Source organism: Arachis stenosperma, chromosome 10 (genome assembly GCF_014773155.1).
Source record: "Arachis stenosperma cultivar V10309 chromosome 10, arast.V10309.gnm1.PFL2, whole genome shotgun sequence".
NCBI classification, from domain to species: domain Eukaryota; kingdom Viridiplantae; phylum Streptophyta; class Magnoliopsida; order Fabales; family Fabaceae; genus Arachis; species Arachis stenosperma.
This window is the reverse complement of record NC_080386.1, coordinates 132,850,537-132,866,467: the sequence shown is the minus strand read 5'-3', so window position 1 is coordinate 132,866,467 and position 15,931 is coordinate 132,850,537. Positions and strand designations below refer to the sequence as shown.

General features: G+C 30.2%; 3 protein-coding genes across 3 annotated transcripts; 1 reads left to right on the top strand and 2 right to left on the bottom strand.

Annotated features, from left to right (window-relative positions):
• Positions 1-19: 19 nt before the first annotated feature.
• LOC130957799 (uncharacterized) lies at positions 20-850 on the top strand. The gene has a single exon (XM_057884643.1). The coding sequence runs from the start codon at positions 20-22 to the stop codon at positions 848-850; it is 831 nt and encodes a 276-aa protein (XP_057740626.1).
• Positions 851-5,303: 4,453 nt separating this feature from the next.
• On the bottom strand, positions 5,304-8,133 carry LOC130954130 (protein TIC 20-IV, chloroplastic). Its single transcript, XM_057880867.1, has 4 exons — positions 8,019-8,133; positions 7,209-7,316; positions 6,512-6,591; positions 5,304-6,176 (listed from the first exon to the last, which is right to left on the bottom strand). The coding sequence occupies exons 2-4, from the start codon at positions 7,283-7,285 to the stop codon at positions 5,461-5,463; spliced, it is 873 nt and encodes a 290-aa protein (XP_057736850.1). The 5' UTR covers positions 7,286-7,316; positions 8,019-8,133; the 3' UTR covers positions 5,304-5,460.
• Positions 8,134-10,176: 2,043 nt separating this feature from the next.
• Positions 10,177-14,866, bottom strand: LOC130956418 ((+)-borneol dehydrogenase 2). The gene is made up of 2 exons (XM_057883457.1): positions 14,725-14,866; positions 10,177-11,317 (listed from the first exon to the last, which is right to left on the bottom strand). The coding sequence occupies exons 1-2, from the start codon at positions 14,841-14,843 to the stop codon at positions 10,516-10,518; spliced, it is 921 nt and encodes a 306-aa protein (XP_057739440.1). The 5' UTR covers positions 14,844-14,866; the 3' UTR covers positions 10,177-10,515.
• Between the last annotated feature and the right edge of the window lie 1,065 nt (positions 14,867-15,931).

The following is a 15,931-nucleotide window of genomic DNA, read 5'->3' as shown; positions in this document are numbered from 1 at the left end:
TACCAAAAAGAAGAGAAGTATGACTTACAAGAGAAGTATGCATACCCCTGTTTCCTCTGATGAAGAACCTGAGAAGCAACACTGGCCTGAGTTCAATGATGAGTATGGATTTGGAGAAGGCCACTTTGAAGTAAGTACCAAGTTTGCAACTCTTGATGATTTTAAAGAAGTGGTAAAGGACTTGTTCATATCTGAGGGTAGGCAGCTTCAATGGATTAAAAATGATAAAGAAAGGGTTCGGGTAGGTTGCAAAGGAGAAGAATATCCATGGGTTGTACATGTATCCTACAATAATTCTCTTAGGTGCTTCCAGGTTAAGACTTTTAAATCTGAGCATACATGTGCAAGGGACATGGGGAGTAATGCTGCTGACCAACACTGGCTGAGCAACAAAATTGAAAAAAGGCTAGGTATCCATCTTCAGATGACTAGGAAGGAGGCTAGTGATTTTCTGAAAGATGAGTTTGGGATACATCCTAATGATAAGATGGTTTACAGGGCACTAAAGGAGGCAAGAGACAGAATTGTCGAAAGCGAGAGTGAGCAATATGGAAAGCTGAGGGATTATCTATTTGAACTCTTACGCAGCAACCCTGGATCTACTGCACTCTTAGAAGTGATACCAATTCCACAATCCCTACCAGTGTTTGATAAGATATATATATGCCTGGATGCATGCAAAAAAGGCTTCAAGAGTGGCTGTAGACCTCTAATATATTTGGATGGATGCTTTCTTAAGGGGTACTTTGGTGGACAGTTACTTTCAGCGATTGCCCAAGATGCCAATAATCATTTCTATACCATTGCTTATGCTGTTGTCGGATCAGAAACAAAGGAGTCATGGAAATGATTTTTAACTCTCTTACAGGAAGATCTTGGGAATGCAAGTGTGCATGGATGGAACTTTATGTCAAATCAACAAAAAGTTAGTAATATATTTGTTTATCTTTATGTTCTGAAATCTAGTTCATTATGCTTTTATTATGAGACTTTTGGTTTATAAAATTATGCAGAAATTAAGTGTTATTCTATTTCTATTTTACTAAATTGCAATCTTTAAGTTTTATCACATTAGTTAACATTAGTTAGCATTAGCCAATATTAGTTAACATTAGTTAACATTAGTTAACATTAGCCAATATTAGTTAACAGGGGTATGTGTCAGATTTAATTAACATTAGTTTATTTATGCATTTGTTCAAGTTTTATTAGTCAACATTAGTTAGCATTTGTTTATTAACATTAGTTTATTTATGCATTTGATTTAATTTTTCAAAAATTTATAAATTTGAGTTAGTGAGACTTACACCAAATTTTTAGCTACAACTAGTTAAATAGTTGGTGCTAATCTTTAATTTGGATTGAGAAGCTGTCTTCATATGACAGTGCCATGTTCGTTCTATCAAGCCTTTGGATGAATGTTTATTATATTAGACCTGTACATATGTGAATTGCTTTTGCTAATGTGTTAGAAGGTTTTTAAATCAATGAACAAGCTTTTACTCTCATTAGCCAAGGCAGGGGTTGCTGTCAAAATTTTTTCAGTTGCTGATATACCATTGTACACTATCGTTGAAGTTGGTGTATTTTATTAGTTAACATTATGTGGATTACATCACACTTTTTAATGCTTTTTTGTTTATTTTGAGATGATATTCTACTACTTTCAGGGTCTTCTTGAAGCAATGAAAGAGGTGATGCCCGAGGCACCACATCGTAATTGTGTGATGCATATGTGGAAAAACTTCATCAACCGATTTAAGGATCTGCAAGTCAGAGATGCGGTTTGGGAGTGTGCAAGTTGTTCAACCCCTCCTGAGTTTGTAGAGACTATGGAAAAGTTTAAGAAGATTAATAAAGAGGCATGGGAGTATCTTACAAGATTTGATCCTCGGGTGTGGGTGAAGGCTTACCTTAACCATGGCCCCAAGGTTGATTCTTTGACAAATAATATGTGTGAATCCTGGAATGCCAAAATAGGAAAGTACAGAGTGAAGCCTATTCTTACAATGTGTGAAGAGTTGCGCTGTTATGTCATGAGGAGAATGACGAAGCATATCACTCTACTATCAGATTATCCTGGAAAGCTTGCTCCCGTACAGCAAAAAAGACTTGGCCGATTGATTAAGCCCAGCAACAGATGGAATGCAGAATGGACATGTGACAACGAGAGGAAGCGGTTTGAAGTGAGTCGCAAGACATCAAGAGTTGATGTTGATTTGATGAAGCATACCTGTTCATGCAACATGTGGCAACTAACAGGTTGACTTACTTACTCTTTGATTAAAAACTTGTTTTGTTGAGTAATGTATTCTAGATTGCTTATGTGATTTTGGAATTATAGGAATGCCTTGTGTTCATGCGATTGCTGCTATTAGGAAGAAGCATGACAAACCAGAAGATTATGTGCACAAATGGCTTTGCATGGAGTCCATCCATCTGACTTATGCACACTCAATCCAACCAGTTCCCAGTGAAGAATATTGGCATAGAACAGGTTATATCAAACCAAATCCTCCACCCATCAAGAGGCCCATTGGTAGGCCAAAGGTGCATAAAAGAAAGAAGGATCCAATAGAGGATTTGATCCAAGGGGACAAGGTAAGAAAAACATTTCGCATAACATGTAGCAAGTGCGGCGAGAAGGGTCACAACTACAAGACGTGCAAGGGAGCACCATCTAATCCTAACTGGAAGCCTAAAACCAGGAAACCAAAGCACCAGAGCTCAAGCAGTAAAGCACTAGTGGAACTTCCATTATCCCAATCTGCTCCAGAGCCTGAGGTAACAAAGCACGTGAGGATTTAGTTGTCCGTGCTATGAATGATAAAGGATTTATGTGTCTTCAATACAAAATTTAAGGGATTTATGTGTCTTCATTATAAATGTTGTAGGCTGGCCAGAATACACAACAGGCAGCTCCAGCTGAACAAGCACAGGACACTCCAGCAAATGCAGCACCATTCAGCCAAGCACCAATCAAGACAACAAAACATACTCATTCCAAAACACTAGCTAAATTTAGGCCAAAGCAACCAATCAAAAGGCCACCTGCACCAACTACAACTCAGACTCAAGTTGCTCCACCAACTTCAACAAGTGTGACAACAACATTGAGCGGAGGAGTATCAAAGGAGACACTAGCAGCAACAAGTTCTGCCACAATAGGACCATTCAAGTTTATACCAAATCCAGGCTTCAAGAACTAGAAAAAGTGACGTGCTTGTTCCTGACTTATTTTGGAAACAAAAATTAGTTTTTTGCTGCAATAGTTGGTTGTAATACATATTGGCAAACTTTCTTTTAGCCAATTTAATTGCTTATGAGTTAGTATTTTGGAATCCAAGGGCTGATATACCTGCTACAGTTACTTATCCTAGATGTTATTATGTTATGGTATGACAATATTCCTATATTATGGTTTATGTTCAATGAATGAATTATTGTTGATTGAATGAATTATATATGACTTGTTTCTGGTTTAGGTTCATCTCTTGCATGTAAACATGTATGTTACACGCATTCTATATCTATTTCAAGCCAACAAGATATGGATAATTAAAATCTTCTTTCTTTCATTTATATTAGCTAAAATAGTTAACAGATATAATTCATTACAATCCACATTTTTTTTTCATATTTTTCATACCCTAAATAAACAAAGACCAACAACTACAACAATCAAGCTTAGTACTATGACCCAGAAGTTACTGCTTTTCCTGTTCTCTAGGTAAATTATCCTTTGCTCTAGATCAACCATTTTGTTCTCCAATTCTATCTTCCCAAAATGTTCTTCAACATTTAAGCTCTGATTGTTACCCAATTCCTTTGTTGGCTCCATGCACCCAATTCTTCCAATATGGTCATCAACCCACACAAAGAATTTACAATATGGTTGTTTCACCTAAATCAATTCAGATAGTATGAAAATATGTTGGTAAAAAAAAAACTCTCAACTTCATTAATATACATGAAAAATTGTGAGCTTACCTTGAAGAATGGGCATCCGAAGAATAGTCTGTTTGGGTTGGTATTTGTCTTCGACATGTAAAATATCGCATACATCCCGCAGAAGCATTTTGGAGCGATGCAATCTTTCTCATCCCCAGCTTGAACTGAACATGGAGCAGCATTTACAATCGAGCCTTCCTGTCGTCTGCCACCACCTCCGCGTTGTCTCTTGATTGATGAGCTTCCATCACTTGCCATCAATTTAAGCAACACCACCATGAACAAATCTGAACAACTGTTGCGTATGTTACTTCAGAAAACCCAGTTTATATCTCATTAGGGTTACCTTATGAAAACGACGTCGTTTTGATCTGTAAGGACCTATTTGTCCTTCGAACTTTTTTTTCCTTCCAGCGTGGCACCGTAACGGACACCTGGACACCGTTACAGCCATGTCAGCCAGTTCCGTTTGATGTGTGAGAGAAAAATAGACGGAAGGACTAAATTGTCCTCCGTTTGTTAAAATCAGGGGCTTTTTTTGTATTTAAATTTTGTCAGGGATGTATTTGTCAAAAACTTAAAAAGTCAGAGACCTATCTGTCTTTTTCTCTAATAATTATTAGGAGAATAATTTTGTCGTTCCTTAATTAATAATTTCACTTTTTTATTTTATGTTATTTCCAAATCATTCTTAATAAAAAGTTTATGAAAAATAAAACAATAAAAATGAAAGATAATTTAAAAATATACAAAAAGAATTATTAAATACACTTAGTCGTATATATATACTAACAATGAAAATTAAAAAGATTTTAGTACACAACCTTTTTGTTCCTAAACTAAAACTACACTCCATTACAATTATAATTTAAAGTATTTCTCATTTTGCCTTATCATATATAGATTATTTTAATAAAAATTAATAAATAAAATAATAAATTAACAGATACATTATACCTGTTAATTAATACACTAGTATTTACAAAAATATTTTATTTCTTGTTTAGTAGTTTTACTATACCAAAGTAACTTGCTTTCTTACCACCTGAACAAGAATTATTTATTCTTAATTGATTATACAAAAATAATTCTACAAATAAACAATTATTAAGGTAAATTTAATTTAATGAAGTTTCACGAACGCACCCAAAATATATGGAAATTACCATAATAGAAACGTGCACAAAGCAGCATGTATTTACAAGCCAATTCAATCATTCAACTTCATTTAAGGTATCTTATATTCTTATCATTTATCTAAACTGAATTTAGGTTCAATTTAAATTCAAACGAGGGGGAAGAAAGGCTTGTGAGCTTGTCCCTCAGAGCAAGAAAAACAAGAGAAAACTGGATTCTCTATCAGAAAGAATATATAGCCCCTCATCTATTTGACCATTCATATTGTAACTGTAATGGAAGAAAGTCAAACCAACCATAACATCCTTGCTTTCAGCTGCAAAATCCACATACAAGTACATTATGCTCTCTCTTTCTTGATCACTCACAACACTACCTTAATCCTAAACCATATAGAGAATGAATGAATGCTGATTCACTAATAACAGGGATCTTCACAAAGGTACCCAGAAGTGCACACCTTATACACTCTCCCAATATGAGAATATATGCCAAAGCCACACCACCCCAATAATACATACCAAGTGTCCCTTTGAAGTGTATAAGTGGCACGAAATTGCACGTGACCCAGAATATCTGCTGCGCGATTTCGAGTAGCATTCCCATCATTACATGGTACCTGAAGAGAAGGGGAAATCTACTGTTCTTTACAACTCCAATGATGGCCAAATAGCAATAGAGTATGGGGAACCAGGTTGGTAGTCTGTTGACGGCTCCGGGGATATAGTAGATCAGATTTTGGAAAAGTGGGAATTTTTCGAGTAAAGGTTCAAGATAAAACCCAGTTGCAGACATCTGCAATGCAATTAGATAGGGAATACAACATAGTGTCCTCCACCACCATTCTGGCTTCTCTGCATTTGCAGGGATTCGAAAGCCAGAAGAATGATATATGTATGCTTGACCACGGATCTTCGAATTGGATCCACGAGATGTAGGAGTTTTGAGTGTGAGATGATCTCGGTCACCGGAAAAATATGTGGATGAATCAGCTGTCAGTGCGGCATATGTTTTTCCCAAAGCAGCAATCAGTGATGGCTTATCTGTTTTCCTTGGAACAGCAGTCAACAATGGGATATATGTTCTTCCTGAAATCAAAAGTAGGGATTTTTAATACTCAGTATTTTTAGAAGCATTGCAAATCTGCGACTAAACACAGGCGCGTGATAGAACTACCACTTTCAGACCAACATCCTCTATTATGTATTTATTATTTAACATTGAGATAAATGAATGTTGCACCATAATAAGGCTCCTGCAATAATTAATTAAGCCAAAACCAATGTGAAGTTACAGAAGTCCTCCCATATCACTGTTGCTATAGCTAGACAAGATGTAATATTTCATTGAATTGATATTATTGGGTTCAAACATAACATCACAACAAATACCAGGAAAGCTGGGTACAGAAGCGCTCACTTACCCAAAGAAATGGCTGGAAGAGACATGCCATGACTCTTTTTCAAGTTGATAGCAGTGCCTTTTGGACTCAAAACTCTACTCCTGGATAGAACCAACAAAACCATGAATTTTGCATACAAAAACAGTGAAGAATTTTTAAATACTAATTACTAGCTGATCAGAGCAAAAAACCCTGGGCAGGACCAATTTATCTTATCGTGGAGATAGTAGGCCTTTGGCCCCGTAGTATCAATAGAAGTGCTGGCAAATGAGATGGACTTAGTATAACCCAATATGTTTTAAGTTCCATGACATCAACGATAAATAAAACCCATCTACTCAAAGCCTCAACCTATGTTCTCCTGATGTTAGGCATGGTGATAGAACAAGACTTTCAGATACATAGGTGGCTGCGGGAAGAGGCAACTAAGTTGGGATATGTTTCTTTTTATTTGGCATATCTCAGGCTAGGAAATCGAATTCCTTTTACTTCCTAAAAAAATCTGTTTCCAAAGTTGTTCATCAATAAAGATTTATCTCCATTGGATTTTGAAACATGAGAATTGCCAAAGACACCATTAAACTTTTTTAAAAAAAAAAAGACACATACAAACAACATCATCAAACAAAACATCAAAAACAATAATAGTGATTTGTTGTAATTAAAAAAGAAATACACCAAGGGGATACTGTGGATTTCGGAGAAGGAAAGGGAATACCTGATAGGAGGAACATGAGGATGGCAAAGATGTGAAGAAGATAAGCCACAGGAGGCTGCAACCAATTGAGGTGCCATATCCTTTTGTATCTACCAAGATGAGGAGAACCTATCAAAACATACCACCATGGATTATGAGCTGGAACTAGATACAGCCTAGCTCACTTTATCAGCAAGTTCATAATTCGGATTGACAGGGTTAAAAGCTATGTTGCACAGATAAGATAAGAGTAGGAGCACACACATATATAAGAGAAAATTGAAAATTTCACAAAAGTAAAATAGAAAACACAAACCGTTTTCAATTTCTGCATAACAAGAAGTCAATCAATCACATAGCATTATATTTACAGCAACATATCTACACCTAATTGCAAATTTTCTTTTCATTTTCTTTTCCAAGGCAAGGCACAAGCTGAGCAATGGTGCTCCTTGTTTCTATGATACCTATGCAATTTCTTCCACAACCTTAAACCCTACACTTTCCCTTCAAACCCTTACCCGAATAAATTTGCAATTCCTCAAATTGAATCGGGTAAAATTGCACGTCAAACAAAATGTTCGCTCAAAAAATACATTATGAAAAATGAAATATTCATCAGTAAAATGAACAAAACAATTCGGAGCAATCAAAGCCTTGATCATTGATAAACAAATTTCTACAATTGATAGCATCAGATAAAGAATATAGAAGATGAAAAAGAATAAAAAACAAACAACGATACAATTCTAACTAATGAAGACAATAAACAAGAAGCAGAGAAATTTCTATGAAGGTAAAAAAAGGAAAGAAAGAAAGAAAGAAGAAAACCTTGGTGTAATGGTAGTTTGAAGAAAGAAGAAGAGGAAGCGGAAATTGAAGGAAGGGATTAAAGAAACGAAAACGATAAAGTGAGAGAGAAGAAGCTCTTTCAGTAATGGGCCGGGTTCGGACTTTGGTAAAAAAAAAAATCTGGATAGTCAAACATTCAAACCGCCTTTACCTTTTTTTTTCTACACTCTTCCATCAAACAAATAAAAAATTATTTATTGTCTCTTGAAAGAATAATGATAGATAGCGTCGAATAGTCAATTTATTTATCGATTTAAGTAAGTAATTGACAAATTAATTTTTAACCTATTAAGTTAAAGATATCGTAAACAATAAAAAAATATTATATATATGTGTTATTTATTTATTTAATATATGTTAATTAGTTTTGCTAAAAAGAGTTTAAATTTATTCGAAGAAGAAAAAAAAGTCTTTTATTATATAAAATATACATTAAAAATAAGTTAAATAAAATATATAGTGATTAATTTTAGTATACAAATAGTATTTTTTATTTTTAAAAATTAAAAAAAACTTAAATTTATCTTTGATTCTACATTTTAAGATTATGTAAATTTGTTTTATCTTTGATTTTAATGTAATTGAAAAGTATACCTTTTTTTGTGAAAAATGCTATAGGAGTATTATAATTTATTGTTTTTGTCATTATTAACTATCAATATTTAAAAAATATAAGATAAAATATATTATTAAATTATTAAACTAAAAAAACTAAATTAATAACTAAAAATAATTATTAAAAATAATAAATTTTAATAATTTTTTAATATTTTTCGTCTCTTGTTTTATAGTCCAACATAAATAAATTTATTTGTCTTTTCAGATATAAATGTTATGTTTTTTTTTTCACAATACATAAGTGCAGTTTAAATTTCTATTTCTTTAAATCAAAGTTTTTGTTTTTGTAAAAAAATAATTAATCGAATAATTTTCTATATATAACAAAAGTCAATATTTAAAGAAAAAAGGACAAATAAATCTTAGTTTATTTCATAAATATTTAAATTTTTTAAAATTAAAAAATATATTTAAATTCTTAATATTCTCAAAATTTTGATACCTAAATTTCTCTTTTCATATGAACTTATGAAATATAACGAAAAAACACTGTTTTGCAAATGTGACTATTATGGCATTTTAGTGTTTAGGGACTTTTTTTTAAACCATTCACGTCATATACTGTAATGATCACATCTGTAAAATGGTGTTTACGTCAAATTTTTTCATTAATTTTACAATCCAAATGAATGGAGAGATTTAAATGTTTACATTTTAAGAAAATAAAAAACTTAAATATATTTTTTAATTTTCAAATACTTAAATGTTTTCGAAATAAAATATCATGTATCTATTATCATTTTCTCATATTTAAAGTTGTATTGCAAGCAAAAACAACTTTAGACATCATCAAATGGTGTTTACTAATATTAAAAACATGTGCTTGTGGCGTTGCCTTATGGCTTATCACCTTCTCCTTTAGTTTTGAATACAAAAACTATTCCAACATATTTGAGAAAAAAAAAAGTCTTTGAATTAGTCATCTAAAATTCGAGTATTAAAAATAAAAATTATATTTGTTAGAAAATTTCTACCTCTGTCATAGAAGTTTATTCAAATGGCTCAAAAATATAATTTAAACATAAATGACAAATATATTTTAATAATCAATACCATATTTATTTGGATTTAATTTGTTGCTAGTATTCTAACGTAAAACAATTAGCAAGAGCTTGATATTGACTTTTACACACACTGTTATACTGTTATAATAGAGTTATATAAACGAGTTAGAAAGTAATTTTTTAAAGGTGAAAACGATTAGGTGTACGTAAAGTTGATATCTAAAAACCGTTAGATGAAAATTTAGTCAAATCAATTAAATCATCTAATGGTTCTCAAGCATCAACTTTACGTGAAGTCGACTTTATCTGAATTTTTCCCTTCTTTAAAAGGTATAATATTTACGAAATAATTCCAAAAAAAAAAGTTTAAGTTTATGTATTTGAATAAAATAAGTAACTTCAATTAGAAAAGCTCAATTAAATCATTACATACAACAACTAATTAGTTAAAAATATACTCGAACACAAATGTCATGTTTTTTCTTGTGCACAAAAAGAAATTCAAACATGAAATTTTAGGGGAAAAAACAAATTCCATGTAAGATAAAAATTCATATGTAGTTATTTTAATATGAAGTTGTTAGTTGAAAATTATTAGATACTTTAATATATTTGACTAAATTATTATTTAACGAATTTTAGTTATCAATTTCGTATGAAATCAGTTACACCTGTGTGAGTCATTTGCCATTGCATATAGCTATGTTTACAACATAGTGAAGACTCACGCATAATTATTTTCATATAAAGTTGATAGTTAAAAATCGTTAAATAATTTAACATGTTTGACTAAATTATTATCTAACGGTTCTCAACGAACAATTTCACACAAAAACAACTACATGTGAAGCATATTAACTTCTAAACACTTTGAGAGAGTGATTTACACTAGTAAAGCCTCCATCAAGCATCAAATTAGCTCCACTTATATATTTTGCTTCATCACTAGCCAAGAAGAGTACAGCATTAGCTACATCATCTTTGGTGAATTCCACTCCTTGTAAGTTAGCATTTTTCGCAACAAATGCGCAAAAACCGGTCTTAGCATCCTCCGTCCGCTCATCCTCCGGCAAGTGAGCTAGAGCTAGATCTGTAAGAACGCCATACGGCGACACACAATTCACTCTTATTCCATATTTTCCTAATTCGGCCGCGACGTTTTTTGTAAGGCCCAAAACAGCGTGTTTTGAGCCCGTATATGCATGAGGCCCTAGGCCCCCTGTAGTACTAGACACGCTCGCTAGAGAAATAATTGATCCCGTTTTTCGCGGGATCATTATTCTAGCGGCGTGTTTCATTCCATGGAATACTCCTTTTACGTTAATGTTGAATACTTTCTCGAATTCTAATAAATCTGCATGGCGGATATCGGGACAAGGCGAGCCTGAAATTCCGGCATTGTTGACTATAATGTCAACAGTGCCGAATTTCGCGACGGTGAAGTCGATCGCACGGCTGACGTCATCCTCCGATGCCACGTCACAATGGAAGAAACAAACATTTTCTTCACCACCAAGGGATTCACAAACCTTTTTTCCAATATCATCTTGAATATCAGCTATGCAAATTTTTGCACCATGGATGTGAAAAATGCGTGTGATGCTTTCTCCAATGCCACAGGCTCCACCGGTAACCAGTGCTACTTTGCCTAATAACCTTGAGAGAAGAGAATTTAATTTAGTAAAATAACAAGGAAATGTCAAATCTATGTGCTTTATATGTGTTAGAATATAATTAGGATTAATTATGATCAATTAGAATTATTTAGTATATCTGAATATTTATTATAGAATATTACGTTTTTATTATTATGATTCTCTTAACACCTATAAATATCTTTTCATATTGTATCATTTCAGACAACTTGAATATACTCAATAATATACAAATTTTTTTTTCTAATTTAGTCTCTTGTTTTTAACATGGTATCAGGATTATGGTATAATATGATTTTTTTAATTAAAATTTGAAAATTATTTACTGTTTGATAATATAATAATACACGATTGAAATAATATAATTTGACTAATGAAAATAATATTTTTAATAATATATATTTTAAATAAATTCGACCAATTCAAGAATAATTCACTATTTGCAACTTTTTATTATTAGTTTATTATGACATTTTATCATTAATTATAAAAATATTACTTCACAATAACAAGCTCCATAGCATAAATATTAATAACAATTGTTGGTGAATTTTCCTCATCAAAGATAATGATTAATATATTTCTATCATTTAGCAAATTATAAGTTAACAAATTAAAATTGATAGAATAATACATGAATTTACCTAACATGTTCGTAAACATATATGTTAAGGGTATTATTAATAAAATATTTTAAATATTATTTAAAAAAAATACAAAAAAATTTAAATTTTTATATTTTTAATAAAAAAAAATTAATTTATAATTTTATCATGTGTCTGTAAAATATAAGTTAGCTAAACCTTTAATTCATATCAACGAATTTCTAATTTTCTAGTATAAATATGTCTTAAATTCTAAATTAATTAACTTTGAAAACGTGCGACTATGAAAAAGAATGATAACAAAAATAAATAAATAATAATAAATGAATTAAATGAATGCAATTTGACATTTTGTGCAACAAGTGATGGAACTCATTGCTTGATCCATTCGGTGCACTCTCTATTTATTGAAGGGGAGAAAAAATTAAACCATTGAAGTTTGAACTTTGAAGAAATATGTATAGAAAAAAAAAAAAACACGTCATAATCGTATTTATTGTGTTGTGAAATATTAGGAACATGAAGTTCTATAAACAAAATGCCATGTCTAATTTTCGATGGAAACAACTATGGGAGATGAAAGAATGTGGATTTTATATTTTATTCTTTTTTCTCACTGTTTAATTTATATGTCTTTGTGGTGAGAGATTGTAAAAAATTAAGTAGTGTTGGTAAAAATTACAAATTATCTCTTCGGAATTATTTATAAGTTTGTTTAGATGTTATTAAGTTAAAAAAATCCATTTTTTTTATTTTTTAGTATTTTTGGCTTAATAGTAAAAATAAAAAAATCTTTTTTTAAAAATTATAATTTACATATTTGAAAAAAATATTTTTTACTTTAAAAGGTATACTTTTAACCTAATAAATAAATAAAAAATATTTATATTGTTATATTTAAACATAAAATTATTTTTTTAATTAAAAAATAACTTAAAAAAAGATTTTCATAAAAGTTCATTCAAACAAGTTTTTTACTTCTATGGCACATTTAATGCATGTTTGAGTAGTAACTATAGACGTTTATGTTTTTATATATATGTAAAATGATTTGCTTATTACCATGTGTTTTAAGGCTAGATATATATTGAAATGATTAATTAAAAAAGTTTTTATAATATATTTATTAAATATCTTTTAGAGTAAAAATTTTTATTAAAAATAACTTTAATATATGTTTTTAAGGCAAATATTAACAAAATTTATATAAAAATTAAATAAGTAATTACAAATATTTTAGGAACATATATTAATTGTGCTAAAAAAAAAGGAAAAACTCCTATTCTTACGTCTCTATAGTTTCTTATCTTTTTATCATGCTGTTCTTTTAGAAATATAAAATCAATGGTGAATGTGAACAAGCACATGATCATGTGGTCATGCTCATTTTTTGAGGACAACTCCACCAACACACTCTTCCTTTACATAAGTACATTTGTATTTAGTAAGTGAATTTGAATAGTGTTATGACTTTGAATCTTCCTTGGAAAAAAAATTAAAAATATTATTTGTACATTAAAATTAATTATTATATATTTTTGTATAAATATATATAGTTTAATTTATTTTTAATGTGTATTTTATATTTTAATATGTATTGTATACTAATAGTTAATTTTAATGTATACTTAAAATAATAATAAAAAAATTAATGATATATAGTTTGAAATTGAATTACTATTCATTATTTTGCCTATCATTCATATGTTTACATTGAAATATTTGATTGTGATTTTTGTGATTATAATTTGGTGAATGCTATGAACATAATTCCCTGTAAGTCAAACCTTTTTACCAATTTTTTTTTAATGCTACAAGTTGAGCCATAATAACATTTGTGTTAGACAGTCAAAATGGGCGAATTTTGCCTCTAAAATTAAGTTCGTTTAAATTTCGGATTAAACGGACTGAGCCCTCGATTAATCCGAAAAAAATGACAGGCTAATCCGCGGGTTAAACGGGTAGCCTATTTGCTTTTTTTTTTACATTAAAAAAAAAAACAGTACTCTTAGCTGATATTCTTCCCGATTCGATCCATCAACTAAAAAAAATATTATTTTTAAAAATTTTTGACTTAAAAGTAATATTTTTTGTTAAAATATTTTTCAAAAAAGTAAAATTAAATGATAAACGGACTGACCCGTTTAACTCATCAGACTGACCATAAACGATCCGGACTAAAAAATTTTAGCCCGCAAATAAAGCAGACTTAAACGGACCAGTCCATTTAATTCACAGGCTTGACGGGCTGAATCTAAATGAGTCGGACTAACCCATTTGACAACCCTAATTTGTGTCCCTTTTCTTTAAACTTCTACATTATTTTGTGTTACTTATCTTTTTCTATCTAGATTTTCTACTTTGCAACAAAGAACCTTTTTTTTCCCTTAATAATTTGAAATTTTTGCTGATTAATGTGTTTTATAGATATATTTACATAGCTTCATTAGATCAACGAACTAATTTAACTAAAAACAATCTGAACTACCCAAACAAATTAAGAATTAAGATTTCAAACCAAATCCAGCAGTAGATAAAAACACACGACCAGCTTAGCTAAACTCATGTATATATATGTACCTAAATCTTATTTTTTACAAGTTTTATTAAGATTGTTAATTATCTTAAAAAAAAAAATCTACAGGCAGAAGCAGGATAAGCTAGTTCTACTTGACACAAGAATAAGATGGCATGACATGACATCAAAATAAATAAATAAAATGAGAACAATTAGGTTAAATTAGATCCAAAAACCCAAAGCAACAGAGATTGGAATAAATGAATAATATAAAGAGTGTATTACCTTTGTGAAGGAAGAGAAGGTTGAGGATGATGATTATTGATGGAGGAAGACATGTTGTTGAGTGAAGTTCTTTCTTTCTCTCTCTCTCTCTCTCCTTCAATATTCCATATGCACTTCATGTGCTCTCCACTATTTTAGCTTTATAAACAAAATAGAATAGTGTTTTGTGTCCAGCAATAATGCATAGGAATACGATGTTTTGTTTCTACTCTAATACTTACTTCTTTATTTCTCACTGTGGAATCCTTCGCTGTAATTCACTTATTCACATATTATAATATAAAATACACACTGGATGTAAATTAAATAGTATATATATTTATATATAAATAAATAAAATTAATTAAAAAAAAAATAAATAGATCCTTAACTTTTTGGTTCATAGACATTTAAATTCTTAAAAATTTAAAAATATATTTAAGTTTTTGATTTTTTTTAAAATTTGAACATATCGATCCCTGGATTTAATTTGTTCCATTTTAAAAACTCTTTTACGTGTGCATCTGTATATCGATCACGTCACTACAACAAAAGTCATATTTGATTTTTCCGTTGGATCTGACATATTCAAGTGAATAGAATAACTGATGTATCAAGATTTTAAAAAAATCATAAACTTAAATGTATTTTTAAATTCTCGAAAATTTAAATGTACGTGAGCCGAAAAATCAATGACGTATTTATCTTTTTTTCTTAATTTTTTTATATATATAATATTTTTTATTTTTGTAGGTAATAAAAGTAAGAGCAATTTAAAAATAAATTAGTACAATCACTGATAAAAAAATTAGAAATCTCATTTAATATATGTTTTTATTTTCAGTTTTTTAATTTTCAAAATTTTGTAAAAAATTAATAGATAAAAAAAACACAGATCTAGTTTGTCCAATTTTCTGCATGCAATAATATTATAGAACCAACTTTTCAATTAATATTAACCAGTTTTTTTTACTGTTATTTTGTTTATAAGAATTTTTAAATTTTAAAATAAAATATTAATTTTAAATTTTAAATTTTTTACAAAATAATAAATTTTAAAATTAAAAGAAAATTAATTAATATTAATTAACTAAAAATTAATTATATTTACTTTCTCTAATACTATTTATCAAGAACTATTGCACCTGCTCCGTAGTTTGGACTTTGGAGTTTGGACAGGTTAGTTACCGGTCCAGATTTAATATCCATGTAAGAAAGCCGATTTTTT